Source organism: Panthera tigris, chromosome B3, assembly GCF_018350195.1.
Source record: "Panthera tigris isolate Pti1 chromosome B3, P.tigris_Pti1_mat1.1, whole genome shotgun sequence".
In the NCBI taxonomy this organism is placed as follows: domain Eukaryota; kingdom Metazoa; phylum Chordata; class Mammalia; order Carnivora; family Felidae; genus Panthera; species Panthera tigris.
This window is the reverse complement of record NC_056665.1, coordinates 32,448,058-32,462,740: the sequence shown is the minus strand read 5'-3', so window position 1 is coordinate 32,462,740 and position 14,683 is coordinate 32,448,058. Positions and strand designations below refer to the sequence as shown.

The window sequence follows — 14,683 nt, the reverse complement described above, 5'->3', positions numbered from 1 at the left end:
GCTATAGGATAAGTCAGATGAGCCATACTTGTCCTCTTTCCCACTCCATACAGAAGAAAAACCCAGAAGACAGAATGAAGACAATCCTCTGCTCCCCTTGCAGCCTAGGGAAAGGGGATGAGAGAGAAAACTGGAATTTTGGATTGGGCTGGACTAAATTCTTTAAAAACAAAGAGGTCCAACAAAGTTATGGGATCTGTCTAGAAAAGGGATCTGTACTGAAATTAGTGTCTAGAAAAAAACTGAAAGCATTTTATCTTAGCCCTCAACCAAGTTTAGACTGTTCGACAAACTGGTTTTCAAAAGCATCAACCTAGAAATTGCTTTTCTTTTCCCTACCCCTCTTTCATTAAAAGTTTTCTGTTTCCCAAACGATTCACAGCTTGAAAGCAACAAGAAGTAGTAATTGATTTCAAAGGTTCTTCACAATGTAACAGATAATTAAGAGTTCATGGGCATGAGGGGCATCTGGGTTGTTCAGGAGGTTAAGTGTATGACTTCATTTAGTGGTTCATGAGTTTGAGCCCCGTGTCAGGCTCTGTGCTGACAGCTCAGAGCCTGGAGCCCACTTCAGATTCTGTCTGTCTGTCTCTCTCTCTCTCTCTCTCTCTCTCTCTCTCTCTCTCTGCCCCTCCCCTGCCCACACTCTGTCTCTCAAAAAAAAAAAACATAAAACAAACAAAAAAACAATTCATGGGCATGAGAAGAAGAGGAGATGAAAATATCCACTGAGGAATCCCAATCTGCTTTGGCAAAAGCTCAAGGGCTCTCCTACCCAGATACCAGGAGAGAAATGGGCATTTGCTTGCCAGCACTTTAGAGAATTAAATATTTTGTTGACTTTTCAGGGCCTGCTCTGAAAATAACCTCTCCCTTCCTCATCACGACCCCTTATTAGTGGGTTTCTGAAATCTAGTCATCATTGTTAATGTCAGAGTCCTTACCACCACTTGACATATCATTATTGAGAGATCCTAGAGTGGGAAGAATTATGGACTGGAAATTTAAAAAAAATGGATTTGACCCTTCCTTGGTTTTGTCACTAATTCACCTTGGTTAATAATGCAACCTTTCTGAAGAAGCAGATTAGATTATCTCCAGGGTCCCTTCTGATTCTGATGATTGACAAAGAGGATGCCTGAAAAGTACAGTGCTGGGCATGCAAGGCCTCAGGAGAGGAGGAATGTATGACACCCTCTCACAGAAAAAGAGACTGGACAAATGTCACGAAATCAGAGAGAGAATGAGAGTCTAACAAATATTTGACTCCCCCAACACCATCAAGAATCATCCCACAGATTGAAAAAGATGTCTTCTTTGACCTTTTCTGGAGCAGATACTGTCAGATTTCCAATGTCTAAGGCTGCTCCTGAGGCTCATCATGTTGCCCCAATTCCTAATCAGTACTTTCTGTGTCCCAGGCATATACTAGTAATTGCCCTCATTGCCTTGTCTTTCCAAAAAACAAGAAAGGTATGTTAAGACTACACCAAGAACAATATTTTCTTTAGGACAGATGCACTAGAATAATAAAAAAAAGTTTAAGATTGGGATTAGCTCTTTCAGCTTCTTGTCTTGAAGGCAAACCAGTCAAATCGCTTAGTAGACAAACAGCTCTAACAGATCATGTAGGGATTCCAGTGCTGGACAGAGACTGTCAGTGACCTCCAGATTCATAACATTCATGACTAGAAAGGGTAACTGGGGCCATGCCATTATGGCAGGGGTTGCAGAAACTGGTCCAGATGTCTGGACCTCCCCAGGAGAAACTCCAGCAACCACGGAGACCCAGGTATAGAGAATCAGGGCTGCCTCCTACTCACCATGGGCATACCATTCTCCTTCTTGCGCCAGATCCACTCTGGGTGCGGGTAGCCAACTGATTTGCAATACATCATGGCATCTTGCCCTTCATTCTTGTTCTCGCTCCGTTTGTGGCCAGTGATGTCAGGAGCAGCTGTGAGAAAGAGTGTTGAACAGTTATCATGGGAAGCTATTCTGAAGAGGATACAAAGGCCCCACCTACTGACTCAGAGCCCTGCTTCTAAGATAGCCAATCTTTAGGCCCGTCCTCATATTTATCTTTGATAACATGCATTTCAGGTCAGAACAGAGCAATGGAATCAAACCATGCCCTACCTCCCACCCACCAAAGCAGCCAAAGCAGATACCAGGATTGCTATATGTGAAGTTCTGCTATTAATACAGGTGGCTCTCTAACCTCCTGGAAGAGGGGGCATAGGCTCAACTGCCCTAAATTAAAACATCCTTTAAAAAAAAAAAAAAATGCAAACAGAAGCTATTATCATCTCCTCTTCCAGTCATGGTTTTTTCATGCCTGAACTAATAACAATTATGGATTATATCAAATGTCATATATTCCCTTAAGGAAATGAGAGATCTCTAAGGTCAAACATTTAAAATCAAGTCAAAGATTGCAAGGTATATAAAAATAATGAATGCCTGGAGAAGCTATCTGATGACTATCAATGGGCAAGGCTCTTCCAGGAAAGAGGGAATCCAGCAAATCCGTCTTCACAAGAAACGAATAAACAGGAAATTCAACCAGTGTCCCAAGAGATTTTATTAACAGTTTAAGAATCTGACCTGTACACCTGATTTGCAGTAATCTCAATAAACCCAATCTTGGGGGAATTTCTAGACATGTTAGACGCTGCTGGTCTTCTCTGCTTTAAGGGATCACTTAGGAAGAAATAGACAGCACCTGTGGTTTAAAAATTAGATAAGTTTCAAGGATCCAGGAAGCCTGAGATGGGGGCTAATTCTTTGAATTTAGCCTCCTTTGATCTTGACAATATTTTCTACCATACCTCACCAGTTACAGTAAGTAATGTGAAAGCAATAAAACTCAAAGTAGGCCAGATGTCACGCAGTTGGCCAAGACAGGAAAGAGAAATCAACAGGTCTGGTCCAAATTCAAGTTTTGCTAATTCTTTAATTATTCTGTGCTTCATTTCTACACCCATTATCAAATGGAGATAATCCTAGCCCCTGCCTACATCCAGGGGCCTTGGGTAGGAAAGATTTAAAACACTCACTTTGCAACTATAAAAGCCTGTACAATTGTATTATATCATGGGCTTATCCCATGTTCCCCCTCAAAACAGCCTGTTTTTTCTTGGCTTAAAACAAATCCAAAGTTCTGCTACTTCTCAGACTGTGCTTCCAAGGCCACCTCCAGAGGCACCTGGACAGAAATGGAATGAATGAGGTCCCAAGCTGTCTCTATCACCACTGCCAGCCAAACTGAAACCTGCTCAGTACTACACAGTGTGTGGTGTTTTCTATCTAAAGAGGAGGTTTTAAAGGAAATGCCTTTTTGTTTTTCCAGGTAGACTTCCTCACTGCAGAAGGGAGTGGGCCAGGCTGGCTCCATCTTACTGCCATGTCACCAGATTTCTCCCAAAGCCACTTGGTTACTGCTCAGACCTACTGCTCCCCCTGTCCCCCTTTCTCAGAGCTTTCTTCAGTCAGTAAAGAGTGAAGAACATCTTAAGTCCTCCAAGGAGCAAGCTCCAAGGCAATACACTAAGTAAAACACCATCATGGGGAGACACAGCAAGCAGGACTACCACATTTTGCTTCTAGTTGTATTTCATTCATCTGACAAAGACTTGTTGAGCACCCACCACATGCCAGATACATCACTGACTAGTGGGGGAAGGTCTTTCTACTGAGGTGCATTTTCGCACAGTCATGAAGAACACTAAGGGAGGAGCACACTCCTGTATCTGTGGGAAGAACACTCCAAATAAAAGACAAAAAGCCTTGAGGCACAGGTGCACTTGTTATGTACAAGGAACGGCATGGAGGAGTTTGGCTGAAACACAGTAAGCAAGGCAAAGATGGTAGGAGATGAAATCAGAGTGAATGGAGCCCAGATTGAATAGGACTTTGCAGGCCACTGAAAGGACTTTGGCATTTACTCTGAGTCAGCTGGGAAGCCACTGGTAAATATCAAACATAGGTATAAAATGATCTGCATGTTTTAACAGGCTTCCTCTGGCTACTATGTAGATGACTATGTGCAATCAAGACCATTTATTTAAGGGAGCTATTAGAGTAATCCAGGCAAAGGAGAGGGTGGTTTGGATGAGGGCGGTAGCAGTGAAAGAGATTCCGATACATTTTATAGGTTGAGTTAAGGTATTTGTTAATGGAATGGATGTGGGATGTGAGGAAGAAAGTCAAGGATGACTCAAAGGTTTCTGGCTTGAAGAATTATAAGAATGGAGTTGCCAGTTACTAAGATAAGACTACAGAAGAACCAGGTAGTTTTTTGTTGGCTTGCTTTTGTTTTGTTTTTGTTTAGGAATGGAGCAATGGCTGTGGTAAAAACCAGGAGTTCAAAGTTGAGGACATGTTAAGCTTAAGATACGTCTTTAACCTCCAAGTGAAGTTGTCAAGTAGACAGCTGAGTATCAAGTCTGAAGCCCAGAGGAGTAGTCTAGGGTGAAGATATAAATTTTAGAAATCAGCTTATGTGTGACATATTTTTCCATTTTCCTTTGACCCACAGAGAATACCCACTCTAGCCCAGTTAACTAACTAATTCCAATAGTACTGTGAATTCAGTACCATCAGCTTTTACCTTGGGGACTCATCTCAAGGTTACACATTAGAACCACCCAGAAGGCTAAAAGTCGATCTGGTTTATGGCACCATGGCCTCCAAGAAAGTCACTATTCTGTGCAAACTGGTGCAGCCACTCTGGAGCACAGTATGGAGGTTCCTCAAAAAGTTAAAAATAGAACTATCCTATGGTCCAGCAATTGCACTACCAGGTATTTACCCAAAGGATAAAAAGATACAGGTTCTAAGGGGTACATGCACCCTGATGTTTACTGCAGCATTATCAACAATAGCCAAACCATGGAGAGAGCCCAAGTGTCCATCAATTGATGAATGGATACAGAAGACATGATATTTACACACACACACACACACACGCACGCACTGGAATATTACTCAGCCACCTAAAAGAATGAAATCTTGCCATTTGCAAAATAAGTCAGAGAAAGACAAATACCATATGATTTCACGCATGTGGAATTTAAGAAACAAAACACATAAACATATGGTGGGGGGGAAGAAGAGAGATGGAAATAAACCATAAGAGACTCTTAAAGATAGACAACAAACAGAGGGTTGATGGAGGTGGGTAGGGGATGGGCTTAGATAAGTGATGTGTATTAAGGAGGGCACTTATTATGAGCACTGAGTGTTGTATATAAGTGATGAATCATGGAGTCCTACTCCTGAAATCAATATTGCACTGTATGTTAACTAGAATTTACATAAAAATTTGAAAAGAAAAAAAAAGTCAATATTCTGAAAGGATGCAGACTAGAAGGCCAAGACCTGAGGAGAGAGATGGGGATGGTCTTCACTCCTACCTTGGTGTTTAGGAGAACACTACTTCTCCTTTTCATTCATCTACCTTGGTGTTCTACAGTGGCTTCTATTTATAGATGTGAACATGCCTTAAAGGCTACTATGCACAGAGATTATCTAGGAACTTAGCTACCCCATCACACTTCATTGGTCATATTTACATAGAATAAACCTACAGGAAAGAGTTTTCAATGGTTAGATCTGTTGCTTTCTCCTCAGCTTAGCAAAGAATACTGAGTGAAGCCCTGATTATTCACCCTTAGGATGGTGGGAGTGTCACTAGTATTATGAGCAGAGAGAAAATTAAGCCACATCACTCTATCCTTAAGGGAGTGATTATAACAACTATCACTTTAGCCTCTGGGTCAATGAAAAGTTTTTTCACTTCTCTCTTTCCTTTATGGTAACTGCTCAATCAAAAATCACATTCCTCAGTTGGTGGCCACACTTGTGAACATAGCATGATGCACAAACTTGTCAAATCACAAAGTTGTATATCTGAAGCTAATGTAACATTTTATGTCAACCATAGTCAAATAGTAAAAAAAAAAAAAAATGTTGGGGAGGGGGACAAAAAGAAAGCAAGCCTGTTCTTGTCCTACCAGCTAAACAAGACAGTGGAACCAAAGCAAGAAATGAAACCAGGCTCTCAGAGCACATGTAAAGCACTGGTCAGAGAGCAGAGGGGCCCTTAGGGCTCAGCGTCCACCCATGGTGGTTTTTAAATAGTCTCCAAATTCTTTGATGTTCTTCCCTTCAAAAGGTGAAGTGTAATAGCTCCCTCCCCTTGAGCGTGGGCTGGACTTAGTGGCACAATTCTCATGAATGAAGTAAAGCAGAAATAAAGGTATGCAACTTTGGATAGTTCACAAAGCCAGTGTGGCTTTCTCCTTGCTCTCTCTCGATCACACAATCTGGGGCAGGTTAGCTGTCATACTGGGAGGCCACTCAAACAGCCTGTGGAAAAGGCCCACACAGTGAGGAATTGACCAACAGCAGCCATGTGAGGCAGCCACTGAGGACACAGATCCTCCAGTGCCAGTCGAGCTTTCAGAAGACTGCTGCTTGCAGTCACCCCCACTAATCTGCTCCCTAATTCCTGACTCACAGAAACTATGAGGTAGTAAGAGTTTCTTGTTTTAAGCCACTAAGTTTGGGGGGTCATTTAACAACCCAATGAAGAAAGAAAATATTACCCCATTTACATAAAAGAAAACTCAAGTTTGGAAAAGTTATTTAACATCTAAAATTACACTGCTAGTTAACAGTAAAGCTAGAAACAAATTCAGGGTTGATCCAGAGGCTATGCTTTTTGAACTTTACATACAGAAGGGAAATAAACCAAACTAGAACAGAGTCCATAAAAATAAAAATATACAGTATGCTTTACAACATGCATAACAAACTGTCCAAGTGTTATCTTTGCTTGTAGAGGTACTGGAACATTCCAGATCTGTAGTGGACTGATTTACCTGTCACAGTTTACTCCATACACTATAACATAAGTAAAAAAGCTTTGGACTTTAAGTCAGAGGAATTTAGGCTCTAATGAGACTACTACTCACCAACTGAGTAACCTAAGGCGGATCATTTAAAGTCCTTTAAGTCATTTAAGTTTCATTACTCACTTTTGTAAAATAGTAATATTCACATACCTCACAGAGGTCTTGTGAGGATTAAGTTATATCTCTGTATCAACTAGAGCTCGGGGTCAAAAATAAACATTTAAATTGACCTATTAGTAGTCAGGGAAAGGAAAGGCTAGGCTTAGACTCTGGCCTTTGAGTTCTAAGACATCAAAGAGATGCTGATTATTATGTTCTCTGTTTGCCGACACAAACAGGACTTGTGCTTGTAACTCCAGTAAGGTTTAATCAGGTCAGATACTGGACAAATTTTTATTAATGGCCTATTTACTTATATTAGTTAACATGCCTTATCTTCTGTGGGCTTGCCACGTAAATAAGGAACTGCTTAACCAGGATCTGCTGGTCTGAAGGTAGGTCTGAGGAGTCTGACACAAATACCTTACTTCCCTTTGCCCTCTCAGGGAGGCAAGGAGGAAGAGAGAGACTTTAAATTTTTTTTTTTTAACGTTTTATTTTTATTTTTGAGACAGAGAGAGACAGAGCATGAACGGGGGAGGGGCAGAGAGAGAGGGAGACACAGAATCGGAAGCAGGCTCCAGGCTCTGAGCCATCAGCCCAGAGCCCGACGCAGGGCTCGAACTCACAGACCGCGAGATTGTGACCTGAGCCGAAGTCAGACGCTTAACCGACTGCACCACCCAGGCGCCCCGAGAGAGACTTTTAAAGAGCTCACAGACCCACTTGGGAATTAACTGGCTCTCTCCCTTCATTAGTCACATACTCTAATGAAATTAGATAATGGATAGATATCCTTCCAGTATCCTAATGAATGGCAATACAGGGGCTCCAAAAGAGTCTTAGTTCCCCATCAACACCCAACCCAATTTCATTATCTGGGTCTGTGGGTGAGAACAACCTCATGCTCCTCAATACCTTCTGTTGCCTGACCAGCCTACACTCAGAGCAGAGCGTCCAGCTTCTCTGTCAGACTGGTGGCTGTAGAAAGTGTCCACTTAGGCAATGGAGTTATGTTCACCTGAAGCTGATGTTAAATACAGTTAAGCACGACAGAGCCGAGAAAGGGGTCATGGTATGGAGTTTCTTACATAGACTGCTTCTTTGGTGCTCACTTTTCAAAGCAAATTCATAACCTCACAACTCATTTTCAAAGAAACTCTATCCTTAAAGGTGTCAATGAGTAGCCTGTTTCTAAGTAAACATACTATTCCATATGATGATCTCATTGCTTCCTTTATGTAGCCTATCAGATCCCAAAGACACCTCATCTTGCTGTAGGCAAAATTAAGAGGCTTGGCTGAAGAAGGCAGAGATAACAGCAAGATTTACTGTTGGGGCACCTGGGTGGCTCAGTCGGTTAAGTGTCCGACTTCGGCTCAGGTCATGATTTCAGGGTTCATGGGTTTGAGCCCCGCATCCGGCTCTGTGCTGACAGCTCAGAGCCTGGAGACTGCTTCAGATTCTGTGTCTCCCTCTCTCTTTCAAAAATAAACACTTAAAAAAAAAAAAAAAAAAAAAAAAGATTTACTGTTAAGCCAAGGGCTAAGCCCAAGAAGCAATACGAGACTGGTCAGGATGGAAGCAAGGATGCTGGCTTGTGGCTCAATAAGCCTTCTCTACACAGAGTAGATTCATCATCAACTGTAAAGATTAAAGCAGTCTGGGACTTGTGCTGCCTTCAGCAGATGAGGCTTTTCCCTTTCCTTCAGGAGAGAGCACTGAGTGGGTAGTAACTGAAGTCTCCTCTAAGACCATGATTCTAACCTTGGCTATATGCTATAATCACCCGGAATGCTCTTAATAAAGCCTGATATCAGACCACATTGCCTACACATTAAATCAAGTTTGAGAACCACTGCTTTCATACCCTTCCTCGCACCAGTGTTTGAGACAAGGCGACTGTAAGAAGGAGTGTCCCCTAAGACAGGGAGATGAGTGGAAGTATGGGGAACACTGAGGTGACATTCTCAAAGTTGAGAAGGTGACACAGGCGCTACCATGAGGAAAAGAAGCTTAGAGATCATTTTCCTTTAATAACCCAACCTCTCATTTGTATCCATATAAGGGAACTACAGACTGCTGGAGCCTTACAGGACCTCCAAGACCATCTATCTCATCCTGCTTCATCACATGCTTGTGGAAGCTGAGGCCCAAGGTAGGAGAGCAAACGGTTAGGGCCACAGCAAGTTTAATGGCAGGGCAGGATCAGAATCTGATTCCTCTAACTCTCAGTCCAAGGCCTTCTAACTGTTACATGCTGCACACAGTAACATGGCTTAGTGTTCAGGAGCACAGGTGAGAACCCACGTTCCACTCTTTACCTGCCACACCAGTTAAGTCATCTAATTCCCTTGAGTCTCCATTTTCTCCCCTGGAAAGTAGGAATAACAACAGCATTTCCATCCAAAAGTTGTGAAGACTACTGGGAGGACAGAAACAGCAGTGCACCCAGAATGGCGCCTGGCATACAGTTAATGTGCAATGTTAGCCATTCTTATTCTTATTAATGAAGGCCAGGGTAGCACCATGAAAAGAAAGTATAGGTATGGTTATCTGGGCTGAAGTTGATGCTCAAAGTGTTCTAGAAGCTTCAAGGTATTATTATTATTTTGCTCTCGAAGACTTTTCAATTCTGAGTCAGAACCAGCTTTGCCATCAGCTCTGACCTAAGGATGTCACAACCTCTAAGCGTCCTCACCTACCAAACTAGCTGCCTATCAAACAAATAAATAACCATGAGAACAATCTGCATGCTAAAGGGCCATACAGATGAAAGATATGTATTATTACTCTTAATGATATTCGGTGTCATCACCATGAGGTCCATCTCGGCCAGTCTGAACTGTAATATATCATTTGTAAGGCCACACAACAGAGGAGGAAACAGGGATGCCAGACAAGGTTACTTAAAGAGATCCTAGCATTTAGTCATAATATTAAAATACAAAAAAACTAAGAAGTATGGAGGGAAAAACAAGATCAGTCTTAGCTCTGGTACCCCCAAAAGACTGAAACTCACCCGCAGTGCCCAGTGAGCAGGAAGAGATAATGAGCCTGATGAGACCCGAGACCCAGACCTTCGTAGGGCTGGGATGTACCTTTCACAAGAGGCAGTAGCATGTTTGTTGCAGAGGATTTGATGACCACCAAAATCTTTTTCTAAAAACAGAATAAAATTCCATTTCCTTGTTTCTTGGATTAATCAAAATAACTGAACAAAGAGGATGGGGTTTAGGAGTCATGAGAGGGATTTCTTCCTTTTTGCAGATTTCACAGACATTTTTATGTGGTTTTTTTTATGAGCACTTTTTAATTTTAGAAAAGGAAGAAAGGGGAAGAGGGAGAGAGTAAGAGTTAGAAAGGTTAAAGAATTACAGGAATAGAAAGTTCAATACTTATCCAATCACAAATGCTCTGTAATGAGCTGTGGACTCTCTGGAAGACATAAACCTTGAAGAGTCGAAAAGCTGGGGAAAGAGATGCCTCCCCAGAGTTATCTAAGTGGATCCCCAGAGAGGCTGGGCTATGGGGCAGAGGTCCCACTAAGGTCTAGTCATTGCTGTTTCCTCTCCCCTGGCCAGCCCTGCTCCATCTTTCACCTCCAGCATCTGCTCAGGTCACCTGCTAGATACCTAAGAAATGTAATCCTAAACAGTAACAGTATCTTCCTGTTTACACTGTGCCTCATTCTTGGCCTTTGAGAAAAAAAAAAGTGAAAGAAAAAAACCCTACTTCAGACGCAGGGCCTTCCCTACTACACGTAGATATTACCATCCTCAAAATTCCTTTCTTGACAGACTAAGGTGGAAAACATTGCCACCTCAGGGCTGTTCCAGGACACACACCCCTCCCTCGGATTCCTGCAGCCTTCTTTTCTCTTGCACACAAGTAACTCAACATGTGCTGATCTGCTGCACAGTGCCCAGTTCTGGCCTAGTATAAACCCTTCACTCCCCACAGTGCTGAGCCCAAACAACACCCCAGGGAGGAGGTGCTGAAATGCAATAAAAGCCAAATGGGGAAGAAAAGGACTGAGTGCAGAACAGGTGCTGAAGAGATCTGTCTGGTGTAAATTCTATTGCCCTGACACGCCGAGTTAGTTAAACCACAAAGAAGACGCTCAAGAGACTCCTTTCAACAGAGGTCACTCATGTTCCTTAAATCTCTCTCGAGTACAACCACCTCTTACCTGTATTACTCAGATTTTTCAAGTCTTTATAGCTATAAAAAGGTAACTGTCTCTTACCCACCATAGAGGCACCAAGGAAATAAAACCAGAGTTTATATGAAAATGCTTTGGGAATCAATCAACCTCTCTCTCTCTCTCTCTCTCTTTCCCTCTCCCTCCCACCTTGGCTCCTTCTCTCTTTCCATCTCCCTCCCTCCCTCTCTCTCAATGCAAGGCATTGGGTTGGCAACCACAACCACCTAGCTTAGAATATGATCCTGGGGCACCCCCAGGGTGGCTTAACCACCTGGGGTGGCTTAGTCAATTAAGTGTCTGACTCTGGATTTCAGCTCAGGTCACTACTTCATGAGTCGTGAATTCAGGCCCGAGTCGGGCTTTGTGCTGACAGTGCAGAGTCTACTTGGGATTCTCTCTCTCCCCTCTCTCTCTGCCCCTCCCCCACTCACTCACTCTCTTTCTCTCTCTCTCTCGAAAATAAATAAATAAACTTTAGGGGTGCCTAGGTGGCTCAGTCGGTTAAGCATCTAACTTTGGCTCAGGTCATGATCTTACAGTTCATGGGTTCGAGCCCCACATCAGGCTCTGTGCTGACAGCTCAGAGCCTGGAACCTGCTTCAGATTCTGTGTCTCCCTCTCTCTCTGCTCCTCCCCTACTTGCACTGTCTCTCTCTCAAAAATAAACAAACATTAAAAAAAATTTTTTTTTAAAGAATATGATCCTGGGCCTATAGCAAATCTTTTTGAAGCTAAACAGAAAAACTCAAATGTTCAGTCTTTTCCATACTAAACTAAGGATCACCTATAAGACATTAAATGTTCACCTGTCTTCTATCCAGGTATTAGGGGACAGAAAGGAGAAAGACTGGAATTCCCTGTGAATTTTCTTGAGAGACTAACATATCTGTCCAAGCTAATCACAGCATATGCTTAGGATTCTATGAAAGAGAGTTTTCTTAAGGTCTACTCCTAAAACCAGGATAGCACCACCTGCCCAATCTTCCTCGCAGAGCTGTTGTCAGTAAAATGCAACAGCACACATCTCGCGCAGTCACGATAAGATGCCATGGAATGTTTTAACTTCCTCTGAAATCACTCCTGCCTGCAGCCTCCCATTCTCTGCCCCCCAGCCCACTACCTCCTATCTGCTAAAGACAATGTGAGGAAAGATGCTGCCTCAGGGGCCACTGAAGCCCACCTCTCAAGCAGCCAAGCCAATGGGAAACCTCCTCTGTCTCTACTCCTGAAAGTGCTGCTAGAAATCATTAGAGCCCAATCAGCACTATCACAGGGAAGCCAGGACTAGGAACTGCATGTAACCATCCTTTAGGTTTGGGGAGGGTGGCTAACTACACACACCACTTTCCCTCCCTCGCCCATCCTGCTACCTCCACACTTGGACGCTGTGCCAAAGGCTCAGCCTGGAATGCTGCAGGGCCTCTGGTCTCTCGTGGAGGAGTAAAACATCTCCCCATGCAGGCCAGCTCACCCAGGTGAGGAAAGATACATGGCAGGCTTAGAGAAAAAGCGACTTCTCACACCTTCATCCTCATGTTGAACAAATGTGCCATCCTTCAAAAACAGAGATAAACCCAGATCCCTCCAAGAAAAGCCCTGAATTAATCAAAGCCCACATTCTCTGGCCGGTGTGGACTACTACCAGGCCATCGTGACTAAACCCTTTCAGGCATTTAGAATTCAACGTGGCAGCTGGAAGAGACACTGGCTGTCCTTACGTCAACTTACAAATTAGGGCTGGGTCACCAAGACACTACTTTCATTTAATAACAGATCATTGAAACTTGGAATCTAAGCCTTTCTTTAATCTGAATTTCTAGTCTTCTAAATATTTTAAGAAAGATCTGATACTTGCTATTATAGGACCTTCCCATTTACTAAATTTATCCCTCCAGCTGCTAAGGATCACCCAAGGATTTGAAGAACAAATCCGTATCCTTCCTGAGCAAAATAAAGACTGAAAAAAATCTGGGGCACCTGGGTGGCTCAGTCGGTTGAGCGTCCGACTTCAGCTCAGGTCATGATCTCATAGCTAGTGAGTTCGAGCCCCGCGTCGGACTCTGTGCTAACAGCTCAGAGAGCCTGGAGCCCACTTCAGATTCTGTGTCTCCCCCTCTCTCTGCCCCTCCCCTGCTCATGCTCTGTCTCTGTCTCAAAAATAAATAAAAACATTAAAAAAAAATTTTTTTTAAACATGAAAAAAATTTAAAAACCCTCAATTCTTCAGTCTGACCTCAAACAGCAACCCCACCTCCCCCTGGTCATTTTATAAAATGGATAAACATGGGATTGAGAATCAAGATCTGGATTCTAATGCTAGCTCTGCCACAAACCACTCTGTGAGCCAGAGTTCATGGCTGTACTTTTCTGGGTCTCAGCTGCTTCTTTGAAATAACACAGGAAAGCTGGGATTCATGATGTTAAGTAGCTTCAACTTTTACAGTTTTCTTGGCCCTTTTGGGAACTTTTAGCTACAGCTGCATCTTTAAGATGCCATGCACCCAGAGTTTCTACTAAAATTCTAATGAATGGGGCACTTGGGTGGCAACAAACTTCAGCTCAGGTCATGATCTCACGGCTTGCTACTGTCAGCGCAAAGCCCACTTCAGATCCGCTGTCCCCTTCTCTCTGCCCCTCCCCCGCTTGTTCTCTCTCAAAAATAAAACAAACACTAAAAAAAAATTCTAATGAATTATCCACAAATAGTTTATGTTCACTCTGCACACTGTACTTTGCCAAATCCTTCTGGCCCATTGGAGATCTGTGTAATAATATTTGTACGGCACTATTTGCTCGAAAACATTTACATAGGTTGAACCATACGAAGCTGCCAACATTCAAACTTTTACCAGACAAAAACAGCAATTTCATATGGTTCAAACTACTACATTAACTTATTTATTCCTCCTTACAACCCCACGAGGTAGATTTTGCAAATGAGGAAACAGGAGCACAAAGAATCTAATAACTTGCCATAGTCACACAGCTAACAGATGATGGGGTTTGGATTTAAACCTGGGCAACTGAACTCCTGAGCCTGTAGTCCTACCATAATGTTATATTGCCTCCCATAATGGGAACAAGAACAGCTTGAAGACTGGGAGTCCAGAGCAAGGTAGTGTCTCAGAAGGAGAGTGAGAGGCTCACACTGCAGCCTCTGTTGGGTTGTACCTTTCACTTCAATGGTGGCATTTGCTTTAGGAGCACTGACAAAGTGATATACACAGTGGTATTCGCCTGAATCCTCAGCTCTCGGCTTATTGATCCTGCAGAGATGAGAAAAAAAATCAAGTAAGGAAGCTGGGAACAAATATACAACAAAATATACAACAAAAGAAGAATCAAGAGGGTAACCAGGGACTCTCCTCTCCAAACTGTGTCCCTGAATGCAACTCCCCTCCTCCTAACTAAAAGCAAAAGCCTCCCTCCATGAAACATTAATGCTTTACTCCTTACT

General features: G+C 42.9%; 1 protein-coding gene across 1 annotated transcript in view; it reads right to left on the bottom strand.

Annotated features, from left to right (window-relative positions):
* The window catches only part of NPTN (neuroplastin), a 74,800-nt gene that overhangs the window by 12,752 nt on the left and 47,365 nt on the right, over positions 1-14,683 (bottom strand). Inside the window, exons 5-6 of the mRNA XM_042989209.1 lie at positions 14,398-14,492; positions 1,824-1,957 (exon numbers count right to left, since the gene is read on the bottom strand). Of these exons, the coding sequence (XP_042845143.1) occupies positions 1,824-1,957; positions 14,398-14,492 (229 nt within the window). The remainder of the gene's footprint in view (positions 1-1,823; positions 1,958-14,397; positions 14,493-14,683) is intronic.